The sequence below is a fragment of the Salvelinus alpinus genome, chromosome 4 (genome assembly GCF_045679555.1).
Source record: "Salvelinus alpinus chromosome 4, SLU_Salpinus.1, whole genome shotgun sequence".
NCBI classification, from domain to species: Eukaryota; Metazoa; Chordata; class Actinopteri; order Salmoniformes; family Salmonidae; genus Salvelinus; species Salvelinus alpinus.
The window spans coordinates 61,485,352-61,501,382 of record NC_092089.1 but is presented as its reverse complement, the minus strand read 5'-3'; the positions used below and the strand labels follow the sequence as shown (position 1 = coordinate 61,501,382).

Genomic DNA, 16,031 nt, shown 5'->3' with positions numbered 1-16,031 from the left:
TTTCACAGTTTGGTTTGTTAGGATGGGCCTGAGTCAAAATGGTTGTTTTTAAGATTGTTTCAGTATGTTGATAAAAAATTGTTCCAGTAGGAACCAAAAATCCAAGAAATCGTAGTGACTCGGCATGTTAGAGCTGAAACCAACATGTATGTATTTTGAAGGTCATTGGCCTGTGAGCTAAGTATTTTTTGCAAGGTAACTGACCCCCCCCCCCCCTTTCACAATTGCCATTGATGTTGTAGCAGTATGTTAACATCTATTTTCCTTCAATATTAGTGAATGGAGAAAATGGGAAGCATTTGGTCAGAACAGGTCACTTTTTTGTAGAAAGGTTGTGTATTTGGACCACATTTTTGATTGTTCAAATTATGAAATTAACTTTCAGCAATCCTTTGACTGTACGCATTGTTTGTGCATGTTCTGTAGGCTTAATAGTTGACCGACGTCTTACCAGATAGCAGCTTACTTTAATTTAACGCATTCTTGGTTTACTGTTTCAACGATGTAGGTTTAATGGAATTTCCCATGCTTTTGTTCTGTGAAAGCTGGAATATGCTATTTAGGGTAGTCACTCGCCTTCCTACATTGTGTATTTATTGACTCTTAATGTTCTGCCTGCAATAAACTTCCTATTGTACTAAAGCAAAAGGTACCTCAGCACAGAAGAAAAAGGCGCACGTTAATGAATAACGTGGAAACGTGAGTTAGTTTGCAGCAAGTGCACGCTTGCGTGTGGAACTGCCTTTTCTCCCGGCCAGACTTCAGATGGAAGCGTCCAAATAAAATTTTACGGTTGGCGTAGCTATTTGTCTTGACAACAGGAAATGTTTGAATCCCTGGCTGAGCCAAGCAAGCAGAGACATGGCTGAGTGGATCCGTTTCAATACGACTACAGCCGTCAGTCAGTGCTGCCTCAGTGAAACACTTCTGTTGGGCGAGGCATTTTCTCAGGGACTGCAACCTGCAGTTGTGCGTGGGAGTAGAGTGGAGTAGTATGGCAGGCGGTCCACAAATTTAGATGTCATTCCGATCCAAGACAGACTTTGAAGGCCGACACTTTCAACAACCTTAGAGGGCTGTTAGTAGGCAGGGAGAAACGTTCTTGAGTTTCCTGCAGAAATTCCATTTGCCTCAGACTTTGACCCCTGGGTGTTTTCCTGATCCTGCCGTCACATGGCCAGCATTGTTTTCATAGATAACAATGAGGGGCCTTGAGAATGGCTGCTTCTCTAGTCAAATGGTACACCAGGCAAAGCAGGAAATTGGAAGAATAGACCCATGGTCTCACAGCTCCAGCCTCCAATTTTGTCAACCGCTCCTCTGAATCGAACTTTTAAAATGTGTTTATTTTTTATTTATTTTTCTCTCCCCCTCTTACAGTTGTTCCTCATTGACTTTGGTCTGGCCAAAAAATACCGGGACAACCGGACACGACAGCACATACCCTACAGAGAAGACAAAAATCTCACAGGCACAGCTCGCTATGCCAGCATCAACGCACATCTGGGAATCGAGCAGAGGTAAGAGCAGTTCAGCACCCAGTAATATATTTCAGCTTTCGCTGGATATTCTCTAATCCTTCCTCGTTTGTACACTTATAGGCCACAGTGGCTAGGTTCCTAGGACTTAATATGTTGGTTAATGGGTCTCTTTCCCCACTTATATCGGTATCCACTCATTGTTTTTTGTGGCGTGAAGGAGCTTTTGTTTGTTACTGCTGAGCCTGCAGAGTGGATCTCAAAGGACTTGTCCTCATGAAGGCCAAGCTGCTCCCATTGGTCACTCTAGAATCTAGCTGCCACCAACGGCTGCACTTCCCATTGACCCAGATTACCAGTTTTGACCAATGGGGCCATGTAATTTAGCCAGATCAATCTTGCTCCCCTTATCCACCATTGCTCTGTATTGAGCTGTAATGTAAGCAATTAAGTCAGACTGGAGATGTTTTTCCCCTACTTTATCTTTTGACATACCAGTATGGTATATGGCCGTAACCTAAGCTTGCAGTAATTTCCCCCAAAAACTTGATTCATTGCAAAAATTGCCTTTTGTGATAAGATGATAGAATTTAACATGGTTAGAAATCCTATTGTTCCCTTGTTTAAACGAGCTTTTTATGGATGCTCATTTTCATGCTGTCATTTTAAGCATTCAGTTGGGATATGAAAAAACACAAAGCATGTGGCTGCTTCACTGAGCCGTGCCCCAAAAACAAAATTTGTGAAGGAGGAAAGGATTGCCTTCTGTTAAAGCACTATAACAGGATAGACACACCACCCTCTTGGAATCTCAGAATTCAACTAGACTAGTAAAATGGTCTCAGTGGTCTGGAAGTTGGTACAGTCTTGTACAAATCAGCTGTTACAAAAGGCCTTGAGATGAATGTGAAATGTGTTGCGCTTGAACTAACTGAGATGTATTACCATTGTACATGCACTGAATGCCAAATGTTTTTCTTTCCAGTCGCCGAGATGACATGGAGTCGCTAGGATACGTCCTGATGTATTTCAACAGAACCAGCCTGCCCTGGCAGGGACTAAAGGTAGGCCAGGCAGGTACTCTAGGGCCCCCTGTCCACTAAATAGGTGGTTAATATTTCATTCACTCACCACAGCTTTTTTGCCTCCTGCTACTAGGCTTTTTTTCCTCTTACATTTTTCTCCCCAGCTGTCTCATAACATCAATTTCAGCCGCTTTACCATTTTCATGACTTCACATCGGATTCATTTTTTACTCAAGCTGAATGGTTTAAGTAGTTTTGTCCTCTGACAACTTCAGGGAATCAATTTAACATTGTGTGATGTGCCTCGTACATTGCAGGGTAGCTTGTTAGCGAGTCTTACTAGTAGATTATCCTTAACTTTCCATTCAAGTTGTAGTGTTCCTTGAGGTCAGCTACTTCCCAGAGGTTCTGCTAGCTACCTTATTTTTTTTAAATTCATATATCCTGCAGAGAAATGGGGTGCCTCGAATGTACAGTTTTATGCTCTTTATTGTAACCTCACCTAGACTTGCATTTACAACATAATGCACCTTCGCTCTTTCTGACGTGGCAAAAATCAGTGTGAGTGAGGCGCTTCATTTACAACGAGCAGGGTTAAATGGGTAACACGAGGTCTGTGCTTTGTCTAATTTACATGTAACAGCAGCCTGCAGTACTAGTGCTTGAAACTCAAGTCCTCGGGAAGGTGTTAGTTACAGTGCCTTCAAAGTATTCATACCGCTTGACTTTTTACACATTTTGGTACAGCTTTTTAATTTTTTATTTAACCTTTATTCAACTAGGAAAGTCGGTTAAGAACAGTCTTATTTACAATGACTGCCTACCTCGGCCAAACCCGGACGATGCTGGGACAATAGTGCGCCGCCCTATGGGACTCTCAATCACGGCCGGATGTGATGCAGCCTGGATTCGAACCAGGGACTGCAGTGACGCCTTTTGCGCTGAGATGCAGTGCCTTAGACCGCTGCGCCACTAGGGAGCCTCAATTTAAAATAAAAATGCTTTTTTGTCACTGGCCTACATACAATAATACTCCATAATGTAAAAGTTTTTAGAAATCTGAACAAATTACACTGAACAAAAATATAAACGCAACATGTAAAGTGTTGATCCATGTTTCATGAGCTGAAATTAAACATCCCAAATGTTCCATACGCACAAATATTATTTTGTGCACAAATGTGTTTATCCTTGTTAGTGAGCAGTTCTCTTTTGCCAAGATAATCCATCCACCTGACAGGTGAGGCATATCAAGAAGCTGATTAAACAGCATGATCATTACACAGGTGCACCTTGTGCTGGGGACAATTAAAGGCCACTCTAAAGTGTGCAGTTTTGATACACAACAGTGCCACAGATGTCTCAAGTTGAGGGAGCATGAAATTGGCATGCTAACGGCAGGGATGTCCACCAGAGTTGTTGCCAGAGAATTTGATCTACATTTCTCTACCATAAGCCACCTCCATTGTTTTAGAGAATTAGTCAGTACTTTCCAACAGCCTCACAACCGCAGACCACGTGTAACCATGCCAGCAGAGGACCTCCATCTGGCTTCTTCACCTGCGGGAGCATCTGAGACCAGCCACCCGGACAGCTGATGAAACTGAGGAGAATTTCTGTCTGCAATAAAGCCATTTTTGTGGGGAAAAGTACCCAAGTGGGTGCCCCTGCCCAGTCATGTGAAATCCATAGATTAGGGCCTAATTTATTTCAATTGACTGATTTCAATTGACTGAACTCTAGCTCAGTAAAATTGTTCCGTTTTGTATTTTTGTTCAGTATAACGAAAAGCTGAAATGTCGGGTCAATAAGTTCCCCTTTGTTATGGCTAGCCTAAATAAGTTAAGGAGTAAAAATGTGCTTAGCAAGTCACAAGTTACATGGACTCTTTCTGTGTGCAATAAGTGTTTAGCATGATTTGTGAATGAGTACCTAATCTCTGTACCCCACACATACAATCATCTGTAAGGTCCCTCTGTCAAGCAGTGAATTTCAAACACAGATTCAACCACCAAGACCAGTGATGTTTTCCGATGCGTCGGAAGAAGGGCACCTATTGGTAGATGAAAACAAAGTGTTATGTTTTGGGCAAATCCAATAGAACACATTATTGAGTGACACACTCCATATTTCCATGTATAGTGGTGTTGCATCATGTTATGGGTATGCTTGTAATAAGGACTGTGGATCCAAAAATAAAAGGAATGGAGCTAAGCACAGGCAAAATCCAAGTGGAGAACCTGGATTAGTTTGCTTTCCATCACAGGGAGATTAATTACCTTTTCTGCAAGACAATAACCTAACAAACAAGGTCAAACCTACATTGGAGTTGTTTAAAAAGAAGGCAGTGAATCTACTTGAAAATCTATGGTAAGACCTGAAATGGTTGTCCAGCAATGATCAACAACTAATTTGACAGAGCTTAAAGAATAATGGGCATATGTACAATCCAGGTGTGGAAAGCTCTTAGGGACCTATCCAGAAAGACTCCGCTGTAATCGCTGGCAAAGGTGCTTTTGCAAATTATTGACTCCGAGGTTTGAATACTAATGTAAATGAGATTTCTGTATTTCATTTGTAATAAATGAGCAAAGAAACTTGTTCACCTTGTCATTATGGGGTATTGTGTGTAGATGGGTGAGATATATATTTTGAGGTCAGGTTGTAACACAACTTACCTGGTAGAATGAGGGTTAATAAAAGCATGTGGAATAAGTCGAGGGGTATGAATACTTTCTGAAATGCCTACAGCACCAAGCCTTTCTTTACATGCATACAGCCCCAATTGCTCGGCCTAGCGAGATGGACTAGGTCGTGAAACACCACTTGTGTACACACATTTGACCCATGAGTAGTCTAGTACAGAATAACACAACTTTCTCTAATGGCCAAATATTTCAGTGCTATAAATCACATCAGGCCAAGCAAATTCCTTATTCTGTTATGTTGTTTATAGGCCACTGATCTCCCCGGGGGTGAAGGAAAACTGCAAAGGGTAGTGTTAAACTGTGGTGCACAACATTTTCATTTCTCGCCCACATGTTCCACAGGCTGCCACAAAGAAACAGAAGTACGAGAAGATTAGCGAGAAGAAGATGTCGACTCCAGTCGAGGTGTTGTGTAAGGTGAGCGTGTGAAACCATAGAACGGTGTTTCCCATGTTTTTGCCCTAGCACTACACAGCTGATTTCAAATGATCAACTAATCATCAAGCTTTTGATCATTTCAATCAGCTGTGTAAAGGGATTCCACTGTGTTAAATTGATCAACTCCGTGACACGCCGTGCCACTATTTTTAGTCAGGGTCACAGGGACCGAAAGGTAGATACTTACTATGGAAGTCGAGAGATGGAGTCCATGAGTGGCCACATCAGCCAGTGAAGTATGTGGCTTGTAACGGTTGAAGGCTTTCTCTCTCAGAGAAAGAGCAGAGATGGTGGCTGGAGGTGCTAATCTAATCCAGTCTTTAAATAGTGGCTGTTATGCGTAGTCTTGGAACTGAAAGCATAGTGGCCATTGGTCATTAAAATACCTAAGTAGCTGGCTGAGAGTGCATGCTCAAGCCTTGCATTAGGCTGTGGAGTAACTTGTGTAACCTCACAATCACTTTTTTTCTGTCAGTGATTGCCCTTTATTTTACCAAAACACATCTTAAAGTAATTTATTAGGCGCTGACGGTCATTGTACGGTATAATAACCAAAACAGTTGAAAATGGATAACATTCGATCTCTTACGCTTGTTTTCAGGGTTTCCCCGCAGAGTTTGCCATGTACCTGAACTACTGCCGTGGGCTGCGGTTTGAGGAGGCGCCTGACTACATGTACCTGCGTCAGCTTTTCCGCATTCTCTTCAGGTGCTCGTCATTTCTCAACCTCTTACCTCTGTCCCCAAGGGAGCTGAAACACACACACCAAGTCATGTTTTTTTCTTCTTCTCAGTGTTAAGACACAATGCAGAACAACATTGTGTTAATAACAGATTGTACTAATGTTAATAGTGAAGTGTTCTTTTTTTTTTACAAGAATGTGAAAGGACAAACGGTTGTAGGCCCTATGGTTTGCATGTAGTCCGTCTGCTTTCATGTATGATAAGGCTGAAAACAAATTCAGCCTTAACAGTAAAGAGGTATTTTTAATAAAGCAGAGTTCAGTGTGTCAATGTCTGAACGTGCGTGTGTGTTTGTCCAGGACCCTGAACCACCAGTACGACTACACGTTTGACTGGACAATGCTGAAGCAGAAAGCAGCACAGCAGGCCGCGTCCTCAGGGGGACAGGGGCAACAGGCACAAACCCCTACAGGCAAGCAAACTGACAAACCCAAGAGTAACATGAAAGGTTAGTAGCAAAAAGCCAAGCGACGTTTGGAGTGCAAAAATGGAGACACCAATTGCTTTCATTTTCGTTCCCCCTTCAAAGTGGTAAAAAAAACAAAAAAGTGGATTTGGAACATTCTCTCCCACCAGATTAATGAGAGAAAAAAAGTGTTAGTTCGAGGAGGCCCCCAAAAGATAAAGAGAAATTCAATTGGTCTGTCTTGCAGATGCAAAGACGTCCTTGGGAAATTTGACTACTAACTTTGTACCCAAATGTCTTTATTCTTCTCTGGGACAAAGGGTTGGCTTTATCATCTTCTTTGGATGTTAAAATCATAGTGATTTCGCTCTTTTGAATTAACCCCTTCTCTAAATGGGATGTACGATTCACTCTTTCTCGCAATCATTGTTCCTGGATCTAACACTTGTTAATCTTTATTGGAATGCTCTAAAATACTTGGATGAGCAGGAGTGAGATTCTAACCACATACTAATAAAGGTTTCATACATGTTGGTGTAATGGTTAATAAATTGCTGTCTGTTTTCATGTGTAATTTAGTGCTCATGTGATGTGACTCTTGAATGACCTCTTTTAATTCCAGTCGCCCCCCTCCCTCTCGTAGAGGGTATCCCGGGTGCCCAGGGTTGATGGTGGAGGAGTCAAACCAATTTTTCAAAAAACCTGAAGCTGTTTTCATCAGGTGACGACTAGGATTTCCACAGGGATTAGGCTATAGCCCATTTAGATTTGTAATCTCTGGCATGAAATTGCAGGGCGGCCTTGTTGGATACCAACCACCTGACCTGTATTAGATTTAGTAGTAAAAGGCACGTTTACTACAAGTCAATGCCAACCCCCTATTACTTAAAACCACCACAAATAATATCTGTCGCATTGGCTTCATCAGACCTCACTGCTCCACACACACCACGCGTTTATCCACACACTGCATGGAGGACTCTAATGAAGCCCTCCCTCCGTTCCATGTGTATTAGTCCATGTGTGCCAGCTTGGTTCAGACGGCTTAGGCAGGGCTGAATTAAGTCCTCAATACACAATGGGAATCATCTGAGCTATGTGGATTAAATATTTATTATTAGACCAAAAAATGTTTTTGGGGGTTGAGTGCAGGTTAATTGGAGAGGTGGAAAAAAGGCCCGATGTATGTTGGTGACGTGACACGGATGGCGCCCCTGAGAGGGCTCAGTGTATCAGTCCTGCTCTTCCCCAGCACGCCAGCCCCTCTGACTTAGCAGAGAGGCTACCATTTTGTGTGACGTATTGTTGGTGAAATCCTGTCCCAATAAAGGCTTCCGGTGGCTTAGATTTACTGATGGTTGTAGTTTTTCTTGTATGAGATGCTTTCTCCATGATGTCAGGCAAATCCTCTTCTGCCCCTCTCCGGGCACGACTAATGACAGTGCTCGGTCTCCGCTCTGCCGAGAAGAGCTTTGAAAGCCATTAAATATGAATATGAAATCAAAGCAGGAGGACACTCTGTCCGCCCTCCTTTCTCTTCCCCTCTCTTTCAAGGCACATCCCACATGATGGCAGTGAACAAGTGCTGTGAAGAGGCTAGTTTATAAATAGGATTTGCTGATGACGTGGTATTGGTCTAATCCTTTGTGCACTATGTCTGTTTTAGTATGTGGACTCCATGCGCACAGTTGAGCGCTGCTTATGTGCCTTCCCTGCAGGGGTGGAGAGATCAAAGTTTTCCCTACGTAACTGATTTTTAAAAAGGGACCTTTTGTTAACAGGACCCCCTGCTCACAAGCAAAGCTATAAAATGTATAAAAGGACATCTCTTTCTAAGGTCTGGTGACGGTGGTTATTTGTTCTCTGCTACTCTCTGTCCCTTTAAGATAACACTGCCAGTGAAGGGTGCTGAGTAGCCACAGCCAGGAATTTATATAGCCAAGCTCCGGCGTATTGGAGCTTGAAAGAACTTGTTGGGTTTCTTGGATACCAATTTGACTTGGCCACTCTGTTAGCCTTGTAACAATAGAAACCTTGTTAATGCGAGTTTGCGTTTCAGCCCTCTATTGCTCAATTGCCTCGTATTATATGATAGTTGTTTAGAGCATGCCACGTAGATATAATCAGGCAAACGCAAGTAGTTAACGCTCATAGCATACTCCATTGACCCAGGCCTTTACTCTTTCAAACATATTGATCATCACATGGTCATTTAGTGTCTGTGTAGGGCCTAAATGTCATCGTCATGTTGCTGTGAAGTCTCCTAAAGGATATTTGCTGTGTTAGAAGAGGCGTGTTCTATTAATAGCTCGCATATGGAGAATTGAGCTGCCCTTTCACCCCTGTGAGTGTGACTGGTCTGTTACATCAGCTGGCCCCTCCACTCCAACGAAACGAAATACGGACACTTGAAACGGCAGGGACCTCCTCCTTCATATCCGTGTGTTATATTTTGTCATCGAACCAATGACTCACATTGACGTCCATTAAGTAAGCGAAAGCTCCAGAGCGTTTCATGTGTAATTCAGAACCATTACTTTGCTGATTTCTCCGGCGGTTTGATCCTCTGATGGCTCTCTGAACACGCTCCCATGTAATGCCTGCAGCAAAACTGCACCTTTCCTTTGAATCCTACCACATCGGAGAGAATTGCTGTAGCAGAAGGAGGTGACTCGGGAGCGTTCGTGTCAAATTCTTCTCATATCACTGAGATCTGATGAGATCATGTCCAAACTTGAGCTGCAGTTATCTAAACCCACTCGGTGAGTCTCGGAACGCATCATCAAGGTGTGAAGGCTTGCTTGAGGAAGACAAAAGATTGTCAAAGCCCATGAGAAAGATTGAGGAATCCTCACACATCTTAGTGTTACCCAATCCTGTTCTGCCCATGTTCCTCTCCTTTGGATTGGTGCCTCTAAAGGCCAGCTGCTGAGCTGCATGGGTGTGGCTATGGAGAGGGAATACATGTCATTGGGTAATGGCTGTCTGTAAAGATTACTTCTCACTGCAGTGAAGCATGATGGGAGGTTGACTCACACAGGCAGGACACATCCCCGTTTGTCTTTTTAGAAGTGTTTTTGTTATCTCGGTTGAACTACGCCCTTTAAAAGTAGATTTATTCATAAGACTCATTGTTTCCTTATTCGCTTTCCACTTGTCTTTCTGTCTATACCCACTCCCGGTACACTACACAGCTGCTGTTGTCTCCTGTACTAGTTGTGAACCTTTTTAAGGTGGTGGTGAATGTCTTCATTACAGGAGGCTCAGAGTAAATGTTTGATTCCCCCTCTCAGGCACTCTGCAGCAGTGGGTTCGAGCTTGCTGCAGAGCGGGACTGATGACTGGGCACTTTTTTTATTACAGGGCTGGAAAACTGCCGTGATTTACTTGGCCTTGTTGATAGCAGTCGCTCAACCCTTTTTTGATAAAGATAACCCGTTCTACTTGATGTGTAACCTATGGCCTCTGTCTCTTTGTCTCTCTCTCTTCTCGTTTCTCTTGCAGGTTTCTGAGCAGTAAGACAAAGAAATGCTAGACGAGTTGCCGTAACAGGATTTGCCTTCCAATCACACCCCGGCATCCAGGATCAAATTCACCAGAACCTGCCAGGCATTGTGGGCAACCATTTTTTCCTGTTAAAGAACTTTCGTTCCATATACTATATATGTAATTGCTCTATATAGGTAACATGCTCTGCATATATCTATATATTGGTATGTATATACTATATCTACACAGAAAGCCGGCTTGGTATGGAATTTTACGAAGCTGTAGCCTTCTCTATTGTCCTGTCCCTGAAGATTTTTTTTTTTGTGTGTTTCTTCAAAACTGAAAATAAGACATGGTTGGCTCACTGCGGATGTTATTGTGCACATGGCAATACTTTCCCCTTGATACTTTCTCCCTCTGAGAGCTGCTGCTCGGGTGCCTGCCTCACCTCATGGCCCCCTGTCAGAGCAGCTTTGTCCCCATTCCCTCAGTCACCGAGCGTGGCACGATGACCCAGACACACGTCAGTCAGATTGAACATTTGAAACGACAATTTTCTCTTCCTTATTCAACTTTTTTCCCTCATTTTCAAGCAAAATGAAAGATGTAAACGGAAACTGTTTTCTTTGTTGTTATGAATGAATCCTGGGTATTTACTAAGCAAACATTGGATTTATTTAGTTTCTTTTCATAAAAAGGGTAATTAAGATTCTGCCTGCTGATATGTGCTAGAAGAGCTTCAAATGTGAAGATGAAAACAATTCTAGTGACTACTAGGTTTCTCTTTAGAACGCTGCATTAACTATATTGTACTTGGTATTCTGAAGTCTCAAACAATGAATAAAAAAGATCAACTCCACAAAAGCATATTCATTATAAATTAGGCACCACTTGACTAAACCTGTTTGGAAATTGCTTATTTAAAAAAATTACGCATCAATTCTTTTTATTTTTGGAGGTGTTAATGTCAATCGACAAATGTCGTTTTTTTTAATTCTTTTTTTAATTCATTGAGTTGCTATGATGGATGACATCAATGTTCTGTTTTTGAGAGAACCTCACACCACCCACCCTTCGGTTATCATTTTTATATACATGCATATATATATACACTTTTTTTAAAGAATCAGATAACCTACTTTTTTTTCCTTCAGTTTTATAGAGTTGTCGTTCCCTGTATTGAATTGATCATTTTGGGGAAAGGGTGTTTTTGTTTGTTCTTCCTGCAACTAAATTTCGCTGCTGCTTAGAGTTTCCTCATTTTCGTTCTTTCTTTTTTTTATTGCAAAGATAGTTTTGGAGGGTTTCAATTCTGTATATGTGAGGGAAGAATAATTTGGATTTCTCTCAGCCTTTAGTCAAGACAGATGCACACTAGTAACTGCTTCTCCCACTCCCTATTACACCCCCTGACCCAGCTTTAGCTATTTTACAGCTGGACATTCTATAAAAGTGTAATTTATTCCCTTTAGCATGTCAGAATAAATTTAAATGACTTGTCAGAATCACTGTCCCAGTCTCAGTAATTTGAAGAAAACAACACATAGACTTCTGCCTTAGGCCCGGATGATGGGGGGGGGGGACTACAATTTGACTTTCCATTTGCTTGTCTTTATACATTTACGTGTTGACTACCACACAACCCTAGTATTTTGCGAATTTTTAAAACTTGAGACATCAGCAGGATTGGGGATAGATAAAAAGGAAAGATACAAAGGATTTGTCTAAATGTATGATCACTTGAGGCAAAGGGACACATTTGTGGAAAGTTATTGCTGTAATCTAGAAAAAGCAGTTCCTGTGAAATATTGTTGGGGTGGTGGGTAGTTGTAGGTGCCTGTGGTGTTTTGAAGAAAAGATCTTCCCGGATTTATATCTGTAAATATTAAAATGGATTAAAATAGCTGTCGTGGAAAATTGTTTATCTACAACTCATAAAATTGGCCAAAACAAAGAAGAATCATGGCTGGCAGCAAGACTTCAGTATGGGACTCACTCTTCCTCAATCTATACAATAGTAAAAAGTGTCAAAGGGGTTAGTCGAACAACCGAGAAGCGCTGGGCGAATTACACAATGGGTTTAGGGACAAAGTGCCATGCTACCCCCTTACATAATGGAAATTGGTGATTCCAAGTAAAAATAGATGTCTGTGTGAGACTACCCCTTCCTCTGCTGAACAACATTATTGGGAGTGTTTGCATTGTTCTGTAGGGTCTGTCAGTGTAGTCATTCCTCTGGCAATCCTGCTTGGCCACTTCGTCAACAGGAAAATAACTTGCAAAGCTGGCAAGAAAATAAGTAGCAAAAGTGAGGTGCTCTATTTTTCAAAGATGTTACATCCTTCCATGGCACACAGGGCAATATATTATATCCCCCAGTGTATTTTTGGATAAGTGACTTGTATTTATTTTTGTTTGAATGCTACCTAACTTCTTGAGAGTCCTAGAAGGGGCCTTGTGTGGTCAGGGATTTGTCAACCATCACACCACACTGCTGAGAGCGAAGTCATTCTCCAGGCAAGGAGGACAGGACAGCACAAGGATTGCAGCTGGGTGAATAAGGCCTGGTTGTCCTTTCATCCGTTGTGAGGTCGACACGCGTGGAAAGCAGCTGTTTGCAGAGAAAGAGGGAGGCCCCAGACATCCCTCTGGGCGGACAAAGGGACGACCATGTCTGGAGTAAAGAAACGCCTGTCACAAAGGTGACCGTATGTAAGAGAGGTCAATAGAAATGGTCGGTCAAACTCAATCTCACAATTTGTATCTGAAGTCATTGGTGACCTTTTAGAAGGCGAAAGAACACACACCCCTATTTCAAAATGTTGAAATATTCACCCACAGCAGCACTCCCTAGTGTCTTGTAAAGGGGAGTATTTGGAAAAATAAACGAGTATTCAGAAGAAACAGCCCGATTAAGGAATCCCATTCATGATCATCTTTTAAGATTCATTCACCATCTCAGTAATAGAGGATCTATAACTACCCTAGGTGCCTCTTCATGAAAGGCTCAGAGCAGAGGAGTGGCCTCTACATAGGCAGATCCAGTGAGTGGTGGTGAGGTGTCACATGCTGATCATGCTCCGTTCCTCCCTCTTCCTGCCACCTACCAGGGCTGCTACTGCAGTGTAATGTAATCCCATTGCCATACTAAACCCTACCTCTCTTTGGCCTTGTCCTACCTTATCCATTTGCTCCCACTACAGACCAAGCAGGCACTAATGCTCACAACCCAAGGCATGCAGATGCATGTGGGCACTAGAAAGGAATTAGAGGACCTTTGTATAATGCTGGGAGGTGCTATAGAGGGCCTGCTCCCTTGACAGATAATTGAGTAGCAGCACCACCACACATGTCATTTCATAGTCATGTTAATTGAGGAAAACTTTATTTTCTTATCCTAATCCTAGTAATGTAATGTTGTAATGTTTGCCCACATCTTGTACACCATCAGCCTCTGTGAATACATGATTGAAGAGTGAAGACATAATGTGGAGCAGATCCCAAAGGATAATTTTCAGAACATGATTTCTGACCCCGTTTCAGCGTTCCAAATGGGAGGGGGATCTTTAGGACAAAATGTAACCTTTTAAACAAGGACACGTATCTCAGGTGCTGATTGGCCATTTCGATATTCACCCGTTGTTACAGGTTGTAAAAATAAATGTGCGGAATTAATTTATCATAAATGACTGTGATGCTTTTGACAACGTCTAAATGCGGCTACATTTACAGGAGCATATTCACCTGGGCGTATCGATGGATCGTTGCATATATAATTGTTTATGGATTAAATTGTGAAACTGCGTGTGTTCTGTGAAACAGAAACGTTATTATCTGCGTCGTGAACCTTGTACTATATGACAGAGACCGCGCCCCAATGTGGCGTTCTTGTGAAACTGCCCGAGAGCTCGAACAAAAGTATCACATTTCTATCTGTCGTGTCCCTACGTCAACCTATAGGCAGAACATTTAAAAAAAGCGTTACATTTTGACTTCACAAGGCTACAGAAAAGTATATTAGTAAACACAGATACATATGCCCCCTCTCATAAACCCACCCCATCCATCATGTGCAGATGTTTTTGCGGAGTCTGTCAGTCAACCCAATGATCAATAGAATTTAAAATATATATTTTCTATAGTTTCTCAATTATGTTGTTTGCTGTTGATGATATAATAGGCTACTGTTCAGTTTCTATGCATAGAGGAACCCGAAAATGCTTGCCTCACCTCATTTGCCAGTGTATAGCGTACCAATAGCTATTTATTTCAGGCTACCTACCGTTATATATTTATTTCAGGCTGTGTAGCTTACCTGCTAAATTAATGTGAATGGATTTGGTCATTAAAATAACCCCCATGTATAGTAACAACAATGTTGCAACCAATCCTGGCTTTATTTTTAACACAGCTCATTTGCTTGCTGTTCTGAAGCAGCAAAACACATCATATTGTATTTTTCACCAAGCTGTGTAGTATAAGACGCATTTGTGTGGCCTGTATTGTCTTTTTCACTGCTTTTCTTTGTAGGCTAATTTTGTGGGTGTCCTTGTCGGATCTAGGTACTGTATAATCTTACATTAAGCATAAAGTGGGTCATATACAGCAGGTAGCCTAGTGGTTAGAGCATTGGGCCAGTAACCAAAACGTTGAGATTCCACCTCAATCTGACTGGTGCTGTCTTGTGTATATGTATGCACTGTACTATATGGTGCAGTATGTACTGTTTCTGAACATTTGGTCATACAACAAGACAACATGATCAGAAAAGCACAAGATTCCCAGAGTAAGTAAACATACAAGATCTGCTCGAAAGTGCCCATGGAACAAGTTGGACCTGAAGCGTAAATGTTCAGTCTAGGGGTTTATTTTGTGAGCCAGAATGACACAAAAGTCCCATCCATGGTTTCAGGTGGCTGTGGGGAGTCACTTCCTATGCTGGATCTTTCCCGCTCGACGGTAGGTATCATTCACGACTTATGCCAAGGCCCAAACAGCCATTCCCCTCCCTCCCTCAACGCTGTGCTGTAATCTGTCACACAATACCGGGAGCAACTGATACCCATGATCCTGCACCTGGCCCAACACATGTCTGACTGCATGAGGGAACACCGGGGTTCTCCCTTTCACACCTAGCGGAGAAGGGAAGCGGCCTGTCGGCCTGGCAAAGTGCTGGTCAAACACTATGGTTTTACTTGTGACTCAGATAAGGGGTTGAGCTGGGCCGCACCCAACTCAAGGTGTGTTGCTGTCGGCTTAATCAGCAGGTAAGGGAAGTGTGTGTGTGCGCGTGTCCGCGTGTGTGAACTCAGGTGCCTCTGCACGCCATTTACGGCTAATTGTGCCGCTCCCTTCCTGTGAGTCATCATCACATGAAGTTTCAGTGGCAGATTCCCTCCAAGCCTATGGAATTTGCATCTAACATGTCGTCGCCCATACCACCCCCTACCCCAGACATTAAGAAGGTATGAGGAGGAGCAGATAAACCAGACCACCTTGATCAGATAGCATTTAAATGTGAAACGCCTCAAGTTATCACCCTTAAAATGACCAGGCCATATCTTAAAGGGTCTATGTCTATTGTATTTTAATTCTCGTTCATTGGAGAACACATGCTAAACTATCTTTCATAGGTTACTTTATAATCATTTTGTGTACCATGGATAACCCTCGCAGCCTAGTGAGTTAGTTGAGCTTTGACATACAGAATGGTTGACATGCAATCTGGGAAATGCCAATTCCCC

The 16,031-nt window shown here is 42.4% G+C and overlaps 1 protein-coding gene across 11 annotated transcripts in view; it reads left to right on the top strand.

The window, feature by feature from the left end:
* LOC139574071 (casein kinase I) overlaps nt 1-12,190 on the top strand; it is a 31,700-nt gene extending 19,510 nt beyond the window's left edge. For 2 of the 11 annotated variants that reach the window (XM_071398227.1, XM_071398220.1), the window contains 7 exons: nt 1,381-1,520; nt 2,464-2,542; nt 5,554-5,628; nt 6,251-6,357; nt 6,692-6,840; nt 7,421-7,519; nt 10,303-11,151. In XM_071398227.1, coding sequence (XP_071254328.1) covers nt 1,381-1,520; nt 2,464-2,542; nt 5,554-5,628; nt 6,251-6,357; nt 6,692-6,840; nt 7,421-7,467 — 597 coding nt within the window. In that variant the 3' untranslated portion in view covers nt 7,468-7,519; nt 10,303-11,151. Of the gene's footprint in view, nt 1-1,380; nt 1,521-2,463; nt 2,552-5,553; nt 5,629-6,250; nt 6,358-6,691; nt 6,846-7,420; nt 7,520-10,302 lie in introns of those variants that run through there. The other 9 variants (XM_071398226.1, XM_071398219.1, XM_071398221.1 and 6 more) reach the window with 8 other exon arrangements.
* Nucleotides 12,191-16,031: the final 3,841 nt, after the last annotated feature.